The sequence below is a fragment of the Brassica oleracea genome, chromosome C4 (genome assembly GCF_000695525.1).
Source record: "Brassica oleracea var. oleracea cultivar TO1000 chromosome C4, BOL, whole genome shotgun sequence".
NCBI lineage: Eukaryota > Viridiplantae > Streptophyta > Magnoliopsida > Brassicales > Brassicaceae > Brassica > Brassica oleracea.
This window is the reverse complement of record NC_027751.1, coordinates 8,169,742-8,186,167: the sequence shown is the minus strand read 5'-3', so window position 1 is coordinate 8,186,167 and position 16,426 is coordinate 8,169,742. Positions and strand designations below refer to the sequence as shown.

Sequence of the window (16,426 nt, the reverse complement as noted above, 5' to 3'; positions counted from 1 at the left end):
AGAGAAAGTGAGAGATATGTTGTGTTTAGTTTACAAGAATGGAAAAAGAAGAAGGGTAAATCGATTTTGGGAGCATTAAGAGCTTCAAATTGGTTGTTCATGGTGGTTGTGGTATTGATGACAATGGCAATCTTGTAATTACTTGAAAATGATGAGGGTGAGAGAGTAAAGATGTCATTTTCGAAAAAAAAAAAAATTGATGGCATTTTCGTAAATTATATGAACTTGTGGGGTGAATAGGGCAAAACCAATTTTCAAAAAAAAAGGAGGTTAGTTTTGTGTTTGACTTTAAGTTGTAGGTCAATTTTGCAAAAAGCCCTTATTATAATTAGGATTCAGACCCCGCGAATTCGCGGGGAAGCTATATATATATATATTAAATTTTACATATAAAGTGAAATATTTTTAAACAAACTATAATTGATACTAAAATTAGATAGATAACAAAATACAACATAATTTTTTTAATAATATAAAATTTTATTAAAATAAAAATACTAATAATTCCTTCAAAAATTAGTTTAATGCTATAAAGAGAATATAAATATTCTTAAAAATCAAATATCTTGTCATCATTTTCTATTGCACTATTATCAACTCTGAATTGCTTAGAGTGGTTATGTGTGAAACTATATATACTGAAAATGATGATAAAAATAGTTTTTATAACATTTCATTCGAATCTTAAAATTACAGAAGGAAAAATTGCAAAATAAAATATAGTGAAAATACATGAAAAGTAATATATATGATCATAAAACTATGTTGCACAAGAAAAAAGATCATAAAACTATTAAAGTGAAAACGTATATAACCGAAAAATGGTGAAACAATAATATTTATATGAAAAGAGACAAGTGTTAAAAGATGTTACCCCAAGAGATGAATTAGTTATAATGAAAGTATTCATGCGGAGAATTATAATGAATAAACATAATTGTATGGTGCGTTGCTGGCTTTTGTTTCGTACATGTTTGGTTGAAAATTGAACATATGTAAATTTTCGACTACTTATTTTTACTCATATATAATATCTTTATAACATATTTTTCACGAAATTTTATATCAGCGCATGAATTAAGTTTTATATCAGTAACTCTAAACAGTTATGCCGTTTACGCTATTCTGAAATATTTTAGAAATAATATAAATTTTTTTTTAAAAAATATAATTTGAAAGCATTTTGAAATTGAAACCTACAATTGAAAATATATTGTATAAAATGAAATCAGTAAATTTAAAAAGACATTAGTGTTTAAATGTTAACTCTTCATAAAATAATTGGTTATAGTCACAAAACTATATGATGATTATAAGAATTTTTTTTCTTTTCAGTTTCAAGATTCAAACCCATGATTTTTTTCATAAATTTGTTGATTGAAATTAAAAAGCTTATTTTCCTAGAACTCCATGTATTTTGCAAAATCCAGTATGATCATTGATCACCATACTTTCTATGAAATTGTAACTTTATAGTGAAGTAATTTGAAAAATAATATAAGCAATTGATCTGGTGTATCCAAAGTGATGCTACTTTCATGGCATGTTTTCTACTCTTCATCTCTTTCACATATATACCATTTATAACACATGCATCTCTATATAGACTATGTATTTTGTTGTTAACTGCAAGATTGTATATCCTTATAGAAATAAGGAACATTTACATAAATGATCAACGTTTGAAGATTTTAAAACTGACCAGTATAAGGTTTAACATGTTGGATGATATTGTTATGAACTATGAAATGGATAATGGTTAAAGTGAGCATGAGAGCACCCTTCGAGTATGTCGATCATTATCAAACATTGCATAACACGTAATTCATTTGTATAATAATTCAATACAACTTTCCTTCTTTTCAAGTTAAGGGAAAAAAAAGAAGGTTATAAAATTTTATTACTATGCAAGTTCTTGATTACCGCTTTGTAGATAGGCTGACTAAAAAATCAGGGTCCCGAAACTAATTAGGCATGGCCTAGATCCCAGAACCCAAGGCCAGCTCAGAGAGGGGGACAAGCGGTGCGACCGTGCTGGATCCAATCCGTTGTCCCTCTATTTCTTAATTGATAAGGACCCGATTTTTTAAAAAATACATGTATTTTATATCAAAAATAAAAAAGGGGTCCAATATTTTTTTATATGAAAGTATTTTTTTATATGAAAGTATTTTTTTATTTCACAGATTCATTTAAAAAAATACTTATGATATTTTAAAAAAAACATATATCTATCATATTTTTTTAAAAATAATAATAATTTTAAATTTTTTTTTTTTTTGCCCGAGGGCCCATAACACCATTGAGCCGGTCCTGCCCGAACCAATACCAAACTCGATTCAGACAGAGAACCGAATGAGTATTTGAATATATTTGATCAGATATATACCTATGGTTACTTTCGCATAAAATAACATGTTACTTTTAGTTATTTTTGGGTAAATTTGGGTATTTTGAATATAAAATACCTGAATCGTATTGGATAATTTATTTATTTCTGTTAATAATTTCTGAAGCCAAACTGGATATAATTGGTTTCTGAAAATTTTCTGATTTTTATATGAGAAACAGTCCACCTAGATTTCGAAGAACCTGATTTAATCCCAACCGGGTATTTTATAACCCCGAATGGAACCTTATTTTAGAAGAAAAAATCATTATCTAAAAGAAACGATATGTACCTAACATCATTTCTGTTTTTTCTTGTAATTTGGTTTACAACGGAACAAAAAAACAACATAGTTGTCCCTATAGTATAAAAAAGATAAAAAAGAGAATAAATAGACAAATATGATTTTATACCATAAGGACAACTATGTTGTTTTTTTGTTCCGTTTTGGCAATTTTCTCAATATTGAGAAATCTTAATCAGTTTTAGATTGTTTTTTCTAAAAAAAGTAGATAGACTTGTTTATTCTGGAATTTGTTTTCTACTAACTCATTTTTCGTAGAAGACGAATTCTACTTTTAGTGGAACATAATTTTAAAATTTTATTCAATTTTTTTAACCAAAAAAATGTGTTTGTGTATATAGGTGTTTTATTAATTGTTTATATTTTTAATATTTTTTTGGATTCATAAAACTATTTATTTCATTAAATTTCAGAAATAGAAAGGATAAAAAAGAGAATAAATGGAAAAATATGGTTTTATACCATAGGGACAACTATGTTGTTTCTTTGTTCCGTTTTGACAATTTTTCCTTAATAAAACACCTATATACACAAACACATATATTTTTTTGGTTAAAAAAATTAAATTGATAAATAAAATTTGGAAAATTGCCAAAAGAGAACAAAAAACATTATTGTTGCCCCCTTGGTATAAAATCAATTTTGTCCATTTTATCTTCTTTTTACCCTTACTATTTCTAAAAATTAATGAAATAAATAGTTTTGTGAATCAAAAAAATTATTAAAAATATAAACAATTAATAAAACACTCATATACACAAACTGGTAATTTTTTTTTGGTTCAAAAACTTGATAAATAGAGTTTTTAAAATACGTTATACTAAAAGTAGATTGTCTTTTTCTACGAAAAATGAGTTAGTAGAAAACGAATTCTAGAATAAACATGTTCATCTACTGTTTTTAGAACGCCCATTTTACTTTTTATTAAAATTCTAAATAAGTGGAAAATGAATTCTACTAATTGTAAAGATAGTCACTTTCCTTCTGAATACATATTCTACTTTTATTAAATATTCTAATGTTTCGTGAAAGCGAAATCTACAATCTACTCTAACATCTACCTGACTTAGAAAGTGCATTCAAAAATTTTATCATTCTTCTAAACTTTTAGAAGGCGCATTCTACGGATAAGAAAACCTGATTTTTTGCAAAAAAAATAATGAAATTTCAGTTATGTAAATATTCTAAAAATCTTCTAAAAATATTCTAACTTCCTAAAAACGTGTTTTGATCGATTTGGCTTGTGAAAAACTAAAAAAAACAAAAACTACATTGTCTTCTTCATCAATCTATGATATCCAAAAAAAAGATTTTTTTATTAAACTTTTTATTAAACTTTTTTCTCAAAACTATTTTTTCCTTTTTATTAAACTTTTTTAATAAAAAAATTAAACTTTTTAATTTTAACATTTTTAAAACGTTTGTAAAAAAAATAAAAATAAAAATTTGTAAAACGTTTTAAATAAAAATTAAACTTTGTAAAACGTTTTTAATAAAACTTTAATAAAAATAAGCTTTGTAAACTTTATAAAATAAAATAAAATTTAAAAGATTTTTTTTAGTAAAAAAAATTAAATAAACTTTATAAAAGACGTTTTACAAAGTTTGATTTTTATAAAAAGTTTAATACGTTTGTAAACTTTTAGTTTTATTAAACTTTTTAATAAAAATAAATAAAAATTTAAACTAAAACGGTTTTTCCTTTTTATTAAACTTTAAAAATTCATTTAAGCTTTTAAATTGTGTTTAATGTGTTTAATTTGATTAATCAAGGGTTAATTTTAGGATTATGAAAAAAATTATACTATAGAGACAACTTAAGGATGGTATTATACCAAAGGGACAACAACGCTATTTTTTTGTTCCGTTTTGGCAAATTTCCCAATAAAATTTTAAAATTATGTTCCACTAAAATTAGAATTCGTCTTCTACGGAAAATGAGTTAGTAGAAAACGAATTCTAGAATAAACAAGTGCATCTAATTTTTTTTAGAAGAAACAATCTAAAAATGATTAAGATTCTAAATATGGAGAATGCGAATTCTACTAATTGTAAAAATCGCTACTTTTCTTTTGAATGCAGTTTCTACTTTTATGAAGTATTCTAAAATTTCGGGTATGCGAAATCTAAACTTAACACGAACGTCTACAAAAATTAGAAATTGTATTCAGAATTTTTGACATGGTTCTACACAGTGTAGAAGGTGCCTTCTACGGATAAAAAAACTATTTTTCCAAAAATTAAAGAAGTTTCAGTTAAGAAAATATTCTAAAAATATTATAATTTCCTAAAACGTGTCCTGGTCGATTTTCTTTGTCAAGATATAAAAAAAACGATTTTGGTTTTTCTTCTTCATCAATCTATGATTTCTCCATAGTTTGTCTTGTGATTTTCAAAAACTCTTGTTATATGACGCATATCTATACAATATGTGGTGTTTGAGAATTTAGTTTAAGCACATAATGAGTTTTTTTGGCTGATGATAAAAGGGGTAGGCTACTGTTATTGGAATCAAGTTCTACCTTAGAGGATTTTAAAAGAATAGTTTTGGAGGATTTTAGAAACCAAATGCAATTAGGTTACGGGATATTTTTGATTTGTGTCGTGTGTTCTTTTTTTTTAAATTGTTTTTACATTTTTTTCCTTTCTAAAATATTATGGGATTACCTTTTTTTATCTTTTTCCATTAAACTTTTTAAAAATGGTTTTAATTTATGTTTAATTTGATTAAGGAAATGTTAGTTTTGGGATTTTGAAAAATATTATACTATAGGGACAACTTAGTGATGGTTTTATACTATAAGGACAACTATGTTGTTTTTTTGTTCTGTTTTGGCAATTTTCTCTTTTATTAATTGTTTATATTTTTAATATTTTTTTTGGATTCATAAAACAATTTATTTCATTAAATTTCAGAAATAGAAAGCATAAAAAGGAAAATAAATGGACAATATGGTTTTATACCGCAGTGACAACTATTTTACTTTTTTGTTCCGTTTTGGCAATTTTTCTTTAAATATTTGACTTTTTAGGTTTTTGGAGAAAAAATTAGATAAACTCTCTTAATTTTAAATATTTTGAATAAATTTTTATTATAGTAGGCCGTTATTTCTGGGAATTATTTTTAAATTATTGACTATTTCAAAACTAAATATAATTTATATTTTTAAGTATATAAACTAAATATAATGGTATCTTGGTGGATGTGCAGTGATGCTAAATGTCCTGTTTCTTCTGCAACAAAGGAAGACAGAAGAAACCGAGCTGACATTGCTGCTTCTTTCCAGGTAGACAATCAGTCTGTGGTCTTAAAAACTGAAAACTCTCAGATTATCTGAACATGTCTTCTTCTGGTTTTATGTAAACCAGCGAGTAGCTGTCTTGCATCTGGAGGAGAAGTGTGAGCGAGCAATAGACTGGGCACTGAAACTCGAGCCTTCTATAAAACATATGGTGAGACTCAAATGAAACTTCTGTTTTGTTTGACAATACTTGGCTTTATATTCTTCGATCTTCAGGTAGTCTCTGGTGGTGTTGCTTCAACACCAGTATGTACGGTCTCGACTCAATAACATTGTCGTAAACAAGAACCTGAGACTTGTCTGCCCTCCTCCTAGCCTTTGCACAGACAATGGTAATCTAGAGTTCTTGAGATTTGTCCTGCTTGTCAAAACAGAGAATAGAAATTAACAGTTCTGTAATCTCTCTCAGGAGTAATGGTGGCTTGGACTGGTCTGGAGCATTTTCGCGTAGGAAGATTTGATCCACCTCCACCTGCAATTGAACCTGATGACTTTGTGGTACGTTCTTTAAACAAAGAACAATACTTTAAGTTGAAAAAACGAAAGATTGTAACTTTGTGATTGATGTGTGTTATGAATATAGTATGATCTTCGACCAAGGTGGCCTCTTGGAGAGGAGTACGCACAAGGAAGAAGCGAAGCTCGTTCTATGAAAACCGCACGCGTTCATCCCTCTCTTACTTCAATCATCCGAGCAGATTCTCTTCAACAACAGACACAAACATAGCTATAAAAAAAAAGATTACTTCTTGTAACTTAGTTCAGTTATCTGTTTTTAGTGTACAAATGTTAGTCTTTCATGATAAATAACAAGTCTTTTCTTCTTAGGACATCTCCATTCCTAATATATTTTCTATGCTAAACTCTATTATAGAGTAAAACTTTCTCCAACCTCACTCTATATCTCATTCTAAAATAGTGCAACTCTATTTTTTACTCTATATTTGGAGTAATTCTATTTCTTATTCTATTATAGAGGAAAACTTTTTTATTTATACTTTAGTTCTTTTATTCTTTAATCTTTTTATTTTGTAACTTTATGTGTAATTTAATTATGCAACAAACACATTATGTTCAACACAATATATATAAACGTTGAAAACTTATTTTATTAGCCAAAGAAAACAAGCACTAAATTAAAAATAATTTTATAAAATTAGCCAAAGAAAACAAGTACTAAAATTAAAAATAAGCAACATAACATAAAATTTAAATTATAGATAATGCTTACTTAATTTTCTGGTAAATTGTTTTTAGATCCACCAAAATTGTTAAAATATTATCCAAATTATATTCCGTTTGAATAGTTTCTTGGTTAATTTTAAAAAAATCAAAGGTAAAGAAGCTCATTTCGCATTCGAGATTTGTTAGTTGATCATTTGTGGAAAAGATATGCTAATGGTGATGTTTAAGTTAAAATGTATTATGTTTTTAATATAATGTAATGCAATTTTTAATATAATAAATGTTTGATATAAACATATAGAGTAAAACTTAAAGAGAAACTCTGCTCTTTCTGTAAGGACTACTTAGCTGAGAGGACACGTGTGCTTAGCGAAATGACTTTGAAGTTTATGAAGCTTGCCAAAAAGTTTTCTCTTGTTTTTTTTCGCCTAAATTACCAAACCACCCTTCATTTCTAACGAATCTACACACACATGCCACTCCACAACTTGTCTTCATGGACGAGAAAGATCACATCCGAAGCAAAGACAACAACAACAACAATAATCATTCACCTAATAATAATTAAAAATAAAAAATAAATCAAGGGTTCAGATTTAATCAAGCAGAGAGAATCTCTCTCATCTTCGTTTGCTGCATCAAACCGATCTCTCCGAGCATCTCTCTTAACGATTTCTCCGATCTTGATCGGAGCTTTGAACCACCACCATCACCAACGATTGAAGATTCCTTCTCCGATCCGAAAAGTTTTCTCTTGCTGTGAGCATTTATCTTAACTCTCAGTACTTACGAGGTCACAAATCAGATCCATAATTAACTCTTTTACTCCAATTTCAGGTTGTGTTATTAAACCAGGTGACCACAAAGTACACCGAAGGCTCGTTTCAGTTAGCCCTTGCGTTAGGTGACCAAACTCATCTCTATTTACTAATTATCGTCATCATCATTCATTTGTTATGATTCTTAATGTTTCAGTTAGCTCTTGCGTTAGGTAACCAAATTCCGACACTTTGTTAATTGTTTGTTCATAAGGATGTGTGGTTGTGTCTTAATTAAAAAAAAAAACGATGCAAATATCAACCACCATATGTTTTCCTGCTTTCAAACGGATACAAACTAGGTGACGTTTTACCTGTGAATGTTATTGAACAACGCGCCGTTTAAATAATTAAAAACGACGCAATGTTCTTTTGTAGTGATGGGCTGGGCTGCCAGACAAAAGACCTGGGTATTTTAGATTGTTATGAAATTTAACCGGTTATGGAATTAATCGTTGACTAATTTTATTACCAATGTCTCTCGTCGTGGTCTCAGTGTATAACACAGGTCGGCTTCTACGTTTCAGTCGTCTTCCAACTTTGAGCATCTTCCCCAAATTTTCACCTCTTTCTGCTCTCATGGATGCATCGAATCTCGGTTCTTCCAACAAACCTGCCTTCTCTTCCTTCTCACAATCCAGCAGAAGGTACTGAGTCAACGTTTTTTTTTCACATTAAAGGTTTGATCTTGATTCGATATTATGATGAATGTAGCGGCGGTAGAGGAAGAGGAAACGAGAGAGATAATGATCGTCGGAGGCCTCAGGGTCGTGGCGGCGGCGGTGGTGGCAGAGGAGGAGGAGGAGGTGATAGAATCGATGCTCTTGGAAGACTCTTGTAAGTGATTTCGAGATGTCGTTATTAAAGTATGAATTTTTTAAGGTTAAAGTCGATTCTCTTTTTTGGGTTTTGATTAGGACGAGAATCTTGAGACACTTGGCTACTGAGATGAGATTGGACATGAGAGGTGATGGTTTTGTTAAAGTTGAAGACTTGCTTAACCTGAATCTTAAAACGTCTGCAAACGTTCAGTTGAAGTCTCACACCATTGATGAGATTAGAGAGGTTAGTTAGTTTCCGCTAATCTTCATTGTAGCTTTGTGGTGGTGTTTGTGTATGATGTCGTTTGGTGGTGTTTAACTAACAGGCAGTGAGAAGGGACAATAAGCAACGGTTTAGCCTCGTTGAAGAGGATGGAGAGCTCTTGATCCGCGCTAACCAAGGCCACTCCATCACGGTAAGAAAAGACTCTTGATTTGCAGTTTATCTTGTCTCATTCTAGTTTTGATCATTTTTGCTGTGAGAATTCTATGTACTTATAGTTTCTGCTTATGTCTTTCTGTGCAGACGGTTGAATCCGACAAGTTACTTAAACCAATATTGTCACCGGAAGAAGCTCCAGGTAAAAGCAGTACTACTAGGACATTTGTGTTTTTTTTTTCACTTGTGTTCTGTATCGCATTGTTTCTTATGTTCGTTTGTTTTGCTGTAATGGCAGTGTGTGTGCATGGAACTTATAAGAAGAATTTGGAATCCATCTTAGCATCTGGCTTAAAGCGTATGAATAGACTGCACGTTCACTTTTCTTGTGGCTTGCCAACAGATGGTGAAGTGATAAGTGGTAAGCTACTTTTGATGCCGTTTCTGAATAATTGCATATGCACATTTATCTGGGGACTGATGACAATTTGATATGATTTTGGCGTAAGGCATGAGAAGGGATGTTAACGTCCTAATCTTCCTTGACATCAAGAAAGCTCTTGAAGGTTTAGTACTAGAACTCAATATTTTTTTTGTATATTAACAATATTTATGTCCTTCTAAAACTTTAGTTTCACCTTTTGATTTTTCTATAGATGGAATTGCATTCTACATTTCGGACAACAAGGTGATTTTGACTGAAGGCGTTGATGGTGTAGTGCCTGTTGATTACTTCCACAAGATCGAGTCTTGGCCTAGTCGGCAGCCAATTCTTTTCTGATTACGCATTTTATGGACAACATCATTGACTTATTACCACCAGACAATGCAACTGGTGAAACAAGTTTTTTTTATCAGTAACGTTTTTATCTATTCTTTTATTGTTTTTCATCTGTTGACAATACACCAATATTTGATCATGGCTGTTGTTTCCATACTCATAAGTGTGTAACCAATGTTTGCAGAAAGTTAATAGATGTTTCAACTAATTTATTTGGAGCCTACTTACAATTTTATGTTTTCGTATATTTTATTAGAATTGTTCATCAAATATCTTTTTTTTTTAATGGAACTCAAGTGAGATCATTTTTAATTTTTAATTTTATATGTATGTTGATTGCTTTAATAAAGTTTTATAAGCATGAATCCTATAATTTTTATTGGTGAATTAGATTAAAGACTTATGAAGAGTCATAATGTACTTTGGTTTATTGTGGATAATTTTATTTTTAAAAAATCTTGTAGATTATAACATTGTTAAGGTTTCATAAAAGCCTATTTGATTAGTTTAGGGCATCTCTATCTCTAAATAGAGTAAAAATGAATATGAAATTATATCTCACTCCATAATGAAATTTAGTCTATAAATGGGGTAATCTATTTTTTTTTTGTTCATCACTCTATTACGGAGCGGGTAATATAGTAGGGTTGGAGCAATTTGACTGTATTTTCACTTTTAGTAAACCAATGGTTAATCTCATATCCGGTTACTCCAAACCCTGTCCGGTTTGATTTTGCTTATTAATGGCGCCAACACTCTCTTAAAGGCGGCGAAAATCGCCGGCGATTGAAGAAAGCTTTCACTCGCGACGAACCTTCATGGAGACGTCGAGGCTACCGTTGTCGTCTTCGATTAGAGGAAAGCTGATATCCGCCGGTTACACTTCTCTGTCGTCGATTTCATCCGTCTCCTCCACCGATCTCGCTCGAGGTGATTCTCTTCTTTACAGATAGTATTGAGGTTTAGGTCACACTGGAATTGATAGAGAGATCTTGAATCGTTTAATGGCTGTACTTGCTCTGTTGGTGTTGTGAACAGATGTAAATATCACAGATACTGAAGCATTTGAGATTCTGAAGATGGCAAATCAAATCAGTGGATCAAGCTCTTGCAATGGAGGAAGCTCTTCTCTAGTAAATGGTAAGTTGTTATGAACTACTTGAATCTCATGGTGTGTTTAGTTCACTGAAGGATTCTCTTCTTTTTGAAAATTTTGTAACTAAAACAAGGAGCAAAGAATGCTTGGGATATGCTTCATGAGGAGGAAGCTTTGCCGCGCATTACTACATCTTGCTCTGATCTTGATAAGATCTTGGGTGGTGGAATCAGCTGCAGGGATGTTACAGAGATTGGTAAGCCCCCATCTCCTTTACAGAGATTGGTAAGCAACAAGTTATAGTTTTAATCTTTGCAGGTGGAGTACCTGGTATTGGCAAGACTCAGATTGGGATACAGCTCTCTGTGAATGTTCAGATTCCTCGCGAGTTTGGTGGTCTTGGAGGAAAAGCGATATACATCGGTATGCTTCTTTAACAGTCACTTGATTGGGCTCTTCTTTATTGTTGATGCTTTTGTGTGGTGGTACAGATACAGAAGGTAGCTTCATGGTGGAGCGTGCTCTACAGATAGCAGAAGCTTGTGTGGAGGACATGGAAGAATACACTGGATACATGCACAAACATTTTGAAGCGAGTCAAGTGCAGATGAAACCTAGAGATATCTTGGAGAACATATTCTACTTCCGTGTCTGCAGTTACACCGAGCAGATCGCATTGGTCAATCATCTCGACAAGTTCATCTCCGAAAATAAAGATGTAGGTATAATAAAACTTTTATAGCTCATACTCTAATTTTCATGATACTAACTTTTATGATTGCAGGTAAAAGTGGTAATCGTAGACAGTATCACGTTTCATTTCCGTCAGGACTTTGATGACTTAGCCCAGAGGACACGAGTGCTTAGCGAAATGGCTTTGAAGTTTATGAAGCTTGCCAAAAAGTTCTCTCTTGCTGTAAGCATTTATCTTTAACTCTCACTACTTACAAGGTCACAGAGAGGTCCATAACTAACTCGTTAGACATACTCTAATAGTCCAATCTCAGGTTGTGTTATTAAACCAGGTGACCACAAAGTACACCGAAGGCTCGTTTCAGTTAGCCCTTGCGTTAGGTGACGAACCTCATCTCTATTTGCTAATTATCATTTATTTGTTATGATTCTTACTGTTTCAACTTTTTGTGCTATTTCATGTGATAGCTGGTCTCATTCGTGTACCAACAGAGTGATTCTGTATTGGAACGGTGATGAGCGTTATGCGTATATCGACAAGTCCCCTTCACTTCCTTCGGCTTCCGCTTCGTACACTGTAACTAGTAGAGGTCTAAGAAACTCCTCATCAAGCAGCAAGCGTGTCAAGATGATGTAAAGACACAACGCGAGACAAGCACTTGGAAGAAGCTTTGTACGGTCTAATTTACTGCGTGTGAAGATAATGGAAAGACACAATAGAAGCACATGACTACATGAGTAAAGCTTTTCTACGGTCTAATTTGCTGCGTGTCACGATGATGTAAAGACACAACACAAGCACGTGAGTAAGCTTTCTACGGTTTAGTTTTGATTTTGATTGAAGAGAGTGGTTTGACCGGTCAATATCAAAACCGGGATAAGAGTTGGTGGATTAGTGACTTAAATGATAATATATTTCTTAAATCTAAAGCAAATTATGTTCTGTTCTTCACCAACCCCTGGCTTTTGCTTTACACACCAACTCATGTTGCACCTATTCTCTTATTTTGACTTTTAAAACACACAAAAAAAGTTGAAAGACGTAGAGGATCAACGAACAAGACTGTGTTCTTTCTGAATCCAGCGGTCAGCTTTCCTTTAGGTTGATTTGTCCTTTAAAGAACACGAGGAGTTGGCGGGATCTGATTGGTTATCTTTCTCTCATTCTCAATATAAAAGTGCAGAGAAGCATTAGGCTCGGTCTCATTCTCTCTCAGTTAACCACTCTTTAGCGTTCTCTCAAGCTCTCCTTTCTCCTGCCATCTCTCACAATGGCTCTAACAAGAACGTCTCCGTTCCAGCTTCCTCTGTTCTCAAATCCACTTCCCCACGCACCACGTTCTTCCACAGTCAACGCAGCGCCTCCACGAGCAGTCACTCCCTCCGTCCTCTCGTCCGCGCAGCCGCCGTAGAGACGACAGACGCAACCACTGATTCAACCCTGGTTGATAAATCAGTTAATACGATCAGGTTCCTGGCCATAGATGCAGTTGAGAAGGCTAAATCTGGTCATCCTGGTCTTCCAATGGGCTGTGCTCCTATGTCTCACATCTTGTACGATGAGGTCATGAGGTATAACCCCAAGAACCCTTACTGGTTCAACCGTGACCGCTTCGTTCTCTCTGCTGGACATGGATGCATGTTGCAGTACGCTTTGCTTCACCTCGCTGGCTACGACAGCGTCAGGGTTTGTGGATCTCTTCTTACTCTATTGCTTTAAGATTATTCTCTAGAAAAGAAATTTTGAGCGTTTGGATTGTGTTTATTAGGAGGAAGAATTGAAGAGCTTCCGTCAGTGGGGAAGTAAGACGCCTGGACACCCTGAGAACTTTGAGACTCCTGGTGTTGAAGTCACTGTTGGGTCCCTCCTAGATGGAGAGGACCAATTGGGGTGAACTTAAGAAATAATAATGTTTCCCCTTTGTCACTACTCACAATAATAGAGTTTAGTTATTTATAAAAAGTTATAAATTCGATCCCACTGTTTAAATATTAAATTTTAAACAATAATCACTCTGTCAAATTTTGATTGAGTGTATTTTTGAAAATGGTATCCAGTTAATGTATTTCAAACATTTCTTCTTATTTTTGTTGTTGTCAATGTGCAGGTCCTCTAGGACAAGGCATTGCAAATTTTATGAAGCTTGCCAAAAAGTTCTCTCTTGCTGTAAGCATTTATCTTTAACTCTCACTACTTACAAGGTCACAGAGAGGTCCATAACTAACTCGTTAGACATACTCTAATAGTCCAATCTCAGGTTGTGTTATTAAACCAGGTGACCACAAAGTACACCGAAGGCTCGTTTCAGTTAGCCCTTGCGTTAGGTGACGAACCTCATCTCTATTTGCTAATTATCATTTATTTGTTATGATTCTTAATGTTTCAACTTGTGCTATTTCAGGTGATAGCTGGTCTCATTCGTGTACCAACAGAGTGATTCTGTATTGGAACGGTGATGAGCGTTATGCGTATATCGACAAGTCCCCTTCGCTTCCTTCGGCTTCCGCTTCGTACACTGTAACTAGTAGAGGTCTAAGAAACTCCTCATCAAGTAGCAAGCGTGTCAAGATGATGTAAAGACACAACACGAGACAAGCACTTGGAAGAAGCTTTGTACGGTCTAATTTACTGCGTGTGAAGATAATGGAAAGACACAATAGAAGCACATGACTACATGAGTAAAGCTTTTCTACGGTCTAATTTGCTGCGTGTCACGATGATGTAAAGACACAACACAAGCACGTGAGTAAGCTTTCTACGGTTTAGTTTTGATTTTGATTGAAGAGAGTGGTTTGACCAGAACCGGTACAAGAGTTGGTGGATTAGTGACTTAAATGATAATATATTTCTTAAATCTAAAGCAAATTATGTTCTGTTCTTCACCAACCCCTGACTTTTGCTTTACACACCAACTCATGTTGCACCTATTCTCTTATTTTGACTTTTAAAACACACAAAAAAAGTTGAAAGACGTAGAGGATCAACGAACAAGACTGTGTTCTTTCTGAATCCAGCGGTCAGCTTTCCTTTAGGTTGATTTGTCCTTTAAAGAACACGAGGAGTTGGCGGGATCTGATTGGTTATCTTTCTCTCATTCTCAATATAAAAGTGCAGAGAAGCATTAGGCTCGGTCTCATTCTCTCTCAGTTAACCACTCTTTAGCGTTCTCTCAAGCTCTCCTTTCTCCTGCCATCTCTCACAATGGCTCTAACAAGAACGTCTCCGTTCCAGCTTCCTCTGTTCTCAAATCCACTTCCCCACGCACCACGTTCTTCCACAGTCAACGCAGCGCCTCCACGAGCAGTCACTCCCTCCGTCCTCTCGTCCGTGCAGCCGCCGTAGAGACGACAGACGCAACCACTGATTCAACCCTGGTTGATAAATCAGTTAATACGATCAGGTTCCTGGCCATAGATGCAGTTGAGAAGGCTAAATCTGGTCATCCAGGTCTTCCAATGGGCTGTGCTCCTATGTCCCACATATTGTACGATGAGGTCATGAGGTATAACCCCAAGAACCCTTACTGGTTCAACCGTGACCGCTTCGTTCTCTCTGCTGGACATGGATGCATGTTGCAGTACGCTTTGCTTCACCTCGCTGGCTACGACAGCGTCAGGGTTTGTGGATCTCTTCTTACTCTATTGCTTTAAGATTATTCTCTAGAAAAGAAATTTTGAGCGTTTGGATTGTGTTTATTAGGAGGAAGAATTGAAGAGCTTCCGTCAGTGGGGAAGTAAGACGCCTGGACACCCTGAGAACTTTGAGACTCCTGGTGTTGAAGTCACTACTGGTTTGTTTCTTTTCCTGTTTCAGTTCTTGTCAGAAGCTTCTCTTCTCTGTCTATTGTGTCTGTCTAATGTCAATTAACTCTACTAAATCATTTATAATTATTTATAAAAAGTTATAAATTCGATCCCACTGTTTAAATATTAAATTTTAAACAATAATCACTCTGTCAAATTTTGATTGAGTGTATTTTTGAAAATGGTATCCAGTTAATGTATTTCAAACATTTCTTCTTATTTTTGTTGTTGTCAATGTGCAGGTCCTCTAGGACAAGGCATTGCAAATGCTGTTGGTTTAGCTCTTGCTGAGAAACATCTAGCTGCTAGATTCAACAAACCTGACAGTGAAATCGTCGACCACTACACGTAATGAATCAAATCCTTCTGTTTGGTTTTCTTGATTTTGTGTTTGGTTCTGATGTTGTGTGTTTTGGATTTTTTAGTTATTCGATTATTGGAGATGGTTGTCAGATGGAAGGGATTACAAATGAAGTTTGCTCTCTAGCTGCCCACTGGGGACTTGGAAAGCTCATCGCTTTCTATGACGACAATCACATTTCTATCGATGGAGACACAGAGATCGCCTTTTCGGAGAACGTGGACAAGCGCTTTGAAGCTCTAGGATGGCATGTTATTTGGGTTAAGAATGGAAACAATGGATATGATGAGATCCGTGCTGCTATTAAAGAAGCTAAGGCTGTAACAGACAAGCCCACTTTGATTAAGGTGACTACTACAATTGGTTATGGATCTCCCAACAAGGCGAACTCATACAGTGTCCATGGAGCTGCTCTTGGGGAGAAGGAAGTTGAGGCTACTAGAAATAACCTTGGATGGGCATATGAGCCGTTCCAGGTACCTGAGGATGTTAA

General features: G+C 33.7%; 3 protein-coding genes and 1 long non-coding RNA gene across 9 annotated transcripts; all 4 read left to right on the top strand.

Moving 5' to 3' along the window:
• The first annotated feature begins 5,904 nt into the window (after positions 1–5,904).
• Positions 5,905–6,840, top strand: LOC106341345. The gene is made up of 4 exons (XR_001269608.1): positions 5,905–5,980; positions 6,063–6,327; positions 6,405–6,493; positions 6,579–6,840. It is a non-coding gene; the product is annotated as an uncharacterized LOC106341345 (long non-coding RNA).
• An 822-nt stretch (positions 6,841–7,662) lies between these two features.
• LOC106339903 (tRNA 2'-phosphotransferase 1-like) lies at positions 7,663–10,184 on the top strand. 3 transcript variants are annotated; one of them, XM_013778773.1, is made up of 10 exons: positions 7,663–7,939; positions 8,018–8,084; positions 8,507–8,645; positions 8,713–8,835; positions 8,916–9,063; positions 9,146–9,235; positions 9,346–9,400; positions 9,497–9,619; positions 9,708–9,764; positions 9,855–10,184. In XM_013778773.1, the coding sequence occupies exons 3-10, from the start codon at positions 8,578–8,580 to the stop codon at positions 9,977–9,979; spliced, it is 789 nt and encodes a 262-aa protein (XP_013634227.1). In that variant the 5' UTR covers positions 7,663–7,939; positions 8,018–8,084; positions 8,507–8,577; the 3' UTR covers positions 9,980–10,184. The 3 variants fall into 3 exon arrangements, with proteins under 3 accessions (XP_013634227.1, XP_013634226.1, XP_013634225.1); XM_013778772.1 differs by having other exon boundaries at positions 8,495–8,645; XM_013778771.1 differs by lacking the exons at positions 7,663–7,939; positions 8,018–8,084 and adding an exon at positions 8,132–8,171.
• A 438-nt stretch (positions 10,185–10,622) lies between these two features.
• On the top strand, positions 10,623–14,871 carry LOC106342459 (DNA repair protein RAD51 homolog 3). 4 transcript variants are annotated; one of them, XR_001269839.1, is made up of 9 exons: positions 10,629–10,909; positions 11,018–11,119; positions 11,209–11,331; positions 11,394–11,498; positions 11,567–11,793; positions 11,860–11,991; positions 12,083–12,149; positions 12,230–12,570; positions 12,948–12,992. XR_001269839.1 is itself a non-coding variant. In XM_013781401.1 (8 exons), the coding sequence occupies exons 1-8, from the start codon at positions 10,798–10,800 to the stop codon at positions 12,403–12,405; spliced, it is 1,026 nt and encodes a 341-aa protein (XP_013636855.1). In that variant the 5' UTR covers positions 10,623–10,797; the 3' UTR covers positions 12,406–12,940. The 4 variants fall into 4 exon arrangements, 3 of the variants coding, with proteins under 3 accessions (XP_013636855.1, XP_013636854.1, XP_013636857.1); XM_013781401.1 differs by lacking the exon at positions 12,948–12,992 and having other exon boundaries at positions 10,623–10,909; positions 12,101–12,149; positions 12,230–12,940; XM_013781400.1 differs by lacking the exon at positions 12,948–12,992 and having other exon boundaries at positions 12,230–12,940.
• A 99-nt stretch (positions 14,872–14,970) lies between these two features.
• On the top strand, positions 14,971–16,417 carry LOC106338022 (transketolase-2, chloroplastic-like). The gene is made up of 6 exons (XM_013777094.1): positions 14,971–15,092; positions 15,170–15,386; positions 15,469–15,559; positions 15,815–15,920; positions 15,998–16,296; positions 16,410–16,417. The coding sequence occupies exons 1-6, from the start codon at positions 14,971–14,973 to the stop codon at positions 16,415–16,417; spliced, it is 843 nt and encodes a 280-aa protein (XP_013632548.1).
• The last annotated feature ends 9 nt before the right edge of the window (positions 16,418–16,426 follow it).

What these genes read in the sequence shown, in the direction of transcription:
- LOC106339903 (XM_013778771.1), top strand. Translation starts at nt 8,147, where the DNA reads ATGTTTCAGTTAGCTCTTGCGTTAG. An exon ending in GATGCTCTTGGAAGACTCTT is followed by an intron (nt 8,836 to 8,915) that starts GTAAGTGATTTC and finishes GGTTTTGATTAG; the next exon opens with GACGAGAATCTTGAGACACT. An exon ending in AGATGGTGAAGTGATAAGTG is followed by an intron (nt 9,620 to 9,707) that starts GTAAGCTACTTT and finishes TTTTGGCGTAAG; the next exon opens with GCATGAGAAGGGATGTTAAC.
- LOC106338022 (XM_013777094.1), top strand. Translation starts at nt 14,971, where the DNA reads ATGGCTCTAACAAGAACGTCTCCGTTCCAGCTTCCTCTGTTCTCAAAT. An exon ending in GTCACTCCCTCCGTCCTCTC is followed by an intron (nt 15,093 to 15,169) that starts GTCCGTGCAGCC and finishes TAATACGATCAG; the next exon opens with GTTCCTGGCCATAGATGCAG. An exon ending in CTGGCTACGACAGCGTCAGG is followed by an intron (nt 15,387 to 15,468) that starts GTTTGTGGATCT and finishes TGTGTTTATTAG; the next exon opens with GAGGAAGAATTGAAGAGCTT.
- LOC106342459 (XM_013781403.1), top strand. Translation starts at nt 10,798, where the DNA reads ATGGAGACGTCGAGGCTACCGTTGTCGTCTTCGATTAGAGGAAAGCTG. An exon ending in AGGAAAAGCGATATACATCG is followed by an intron (nt 11,499 to 11,566) that starts GTATGCTTCTTT and finishes GTGGTGGTACAG; the next exon opens with ATACAGAAGGTAGCTTCATG. An exon ending in TCAGTTAGCCCTTGCGTTAG is followed by an intron (nt 12,150 to 14,170) that starts GTGACGAACCTC and finishes GTGCTATTTCAG; the next exon opens with GTGATAGCTGGTCTCATTCG.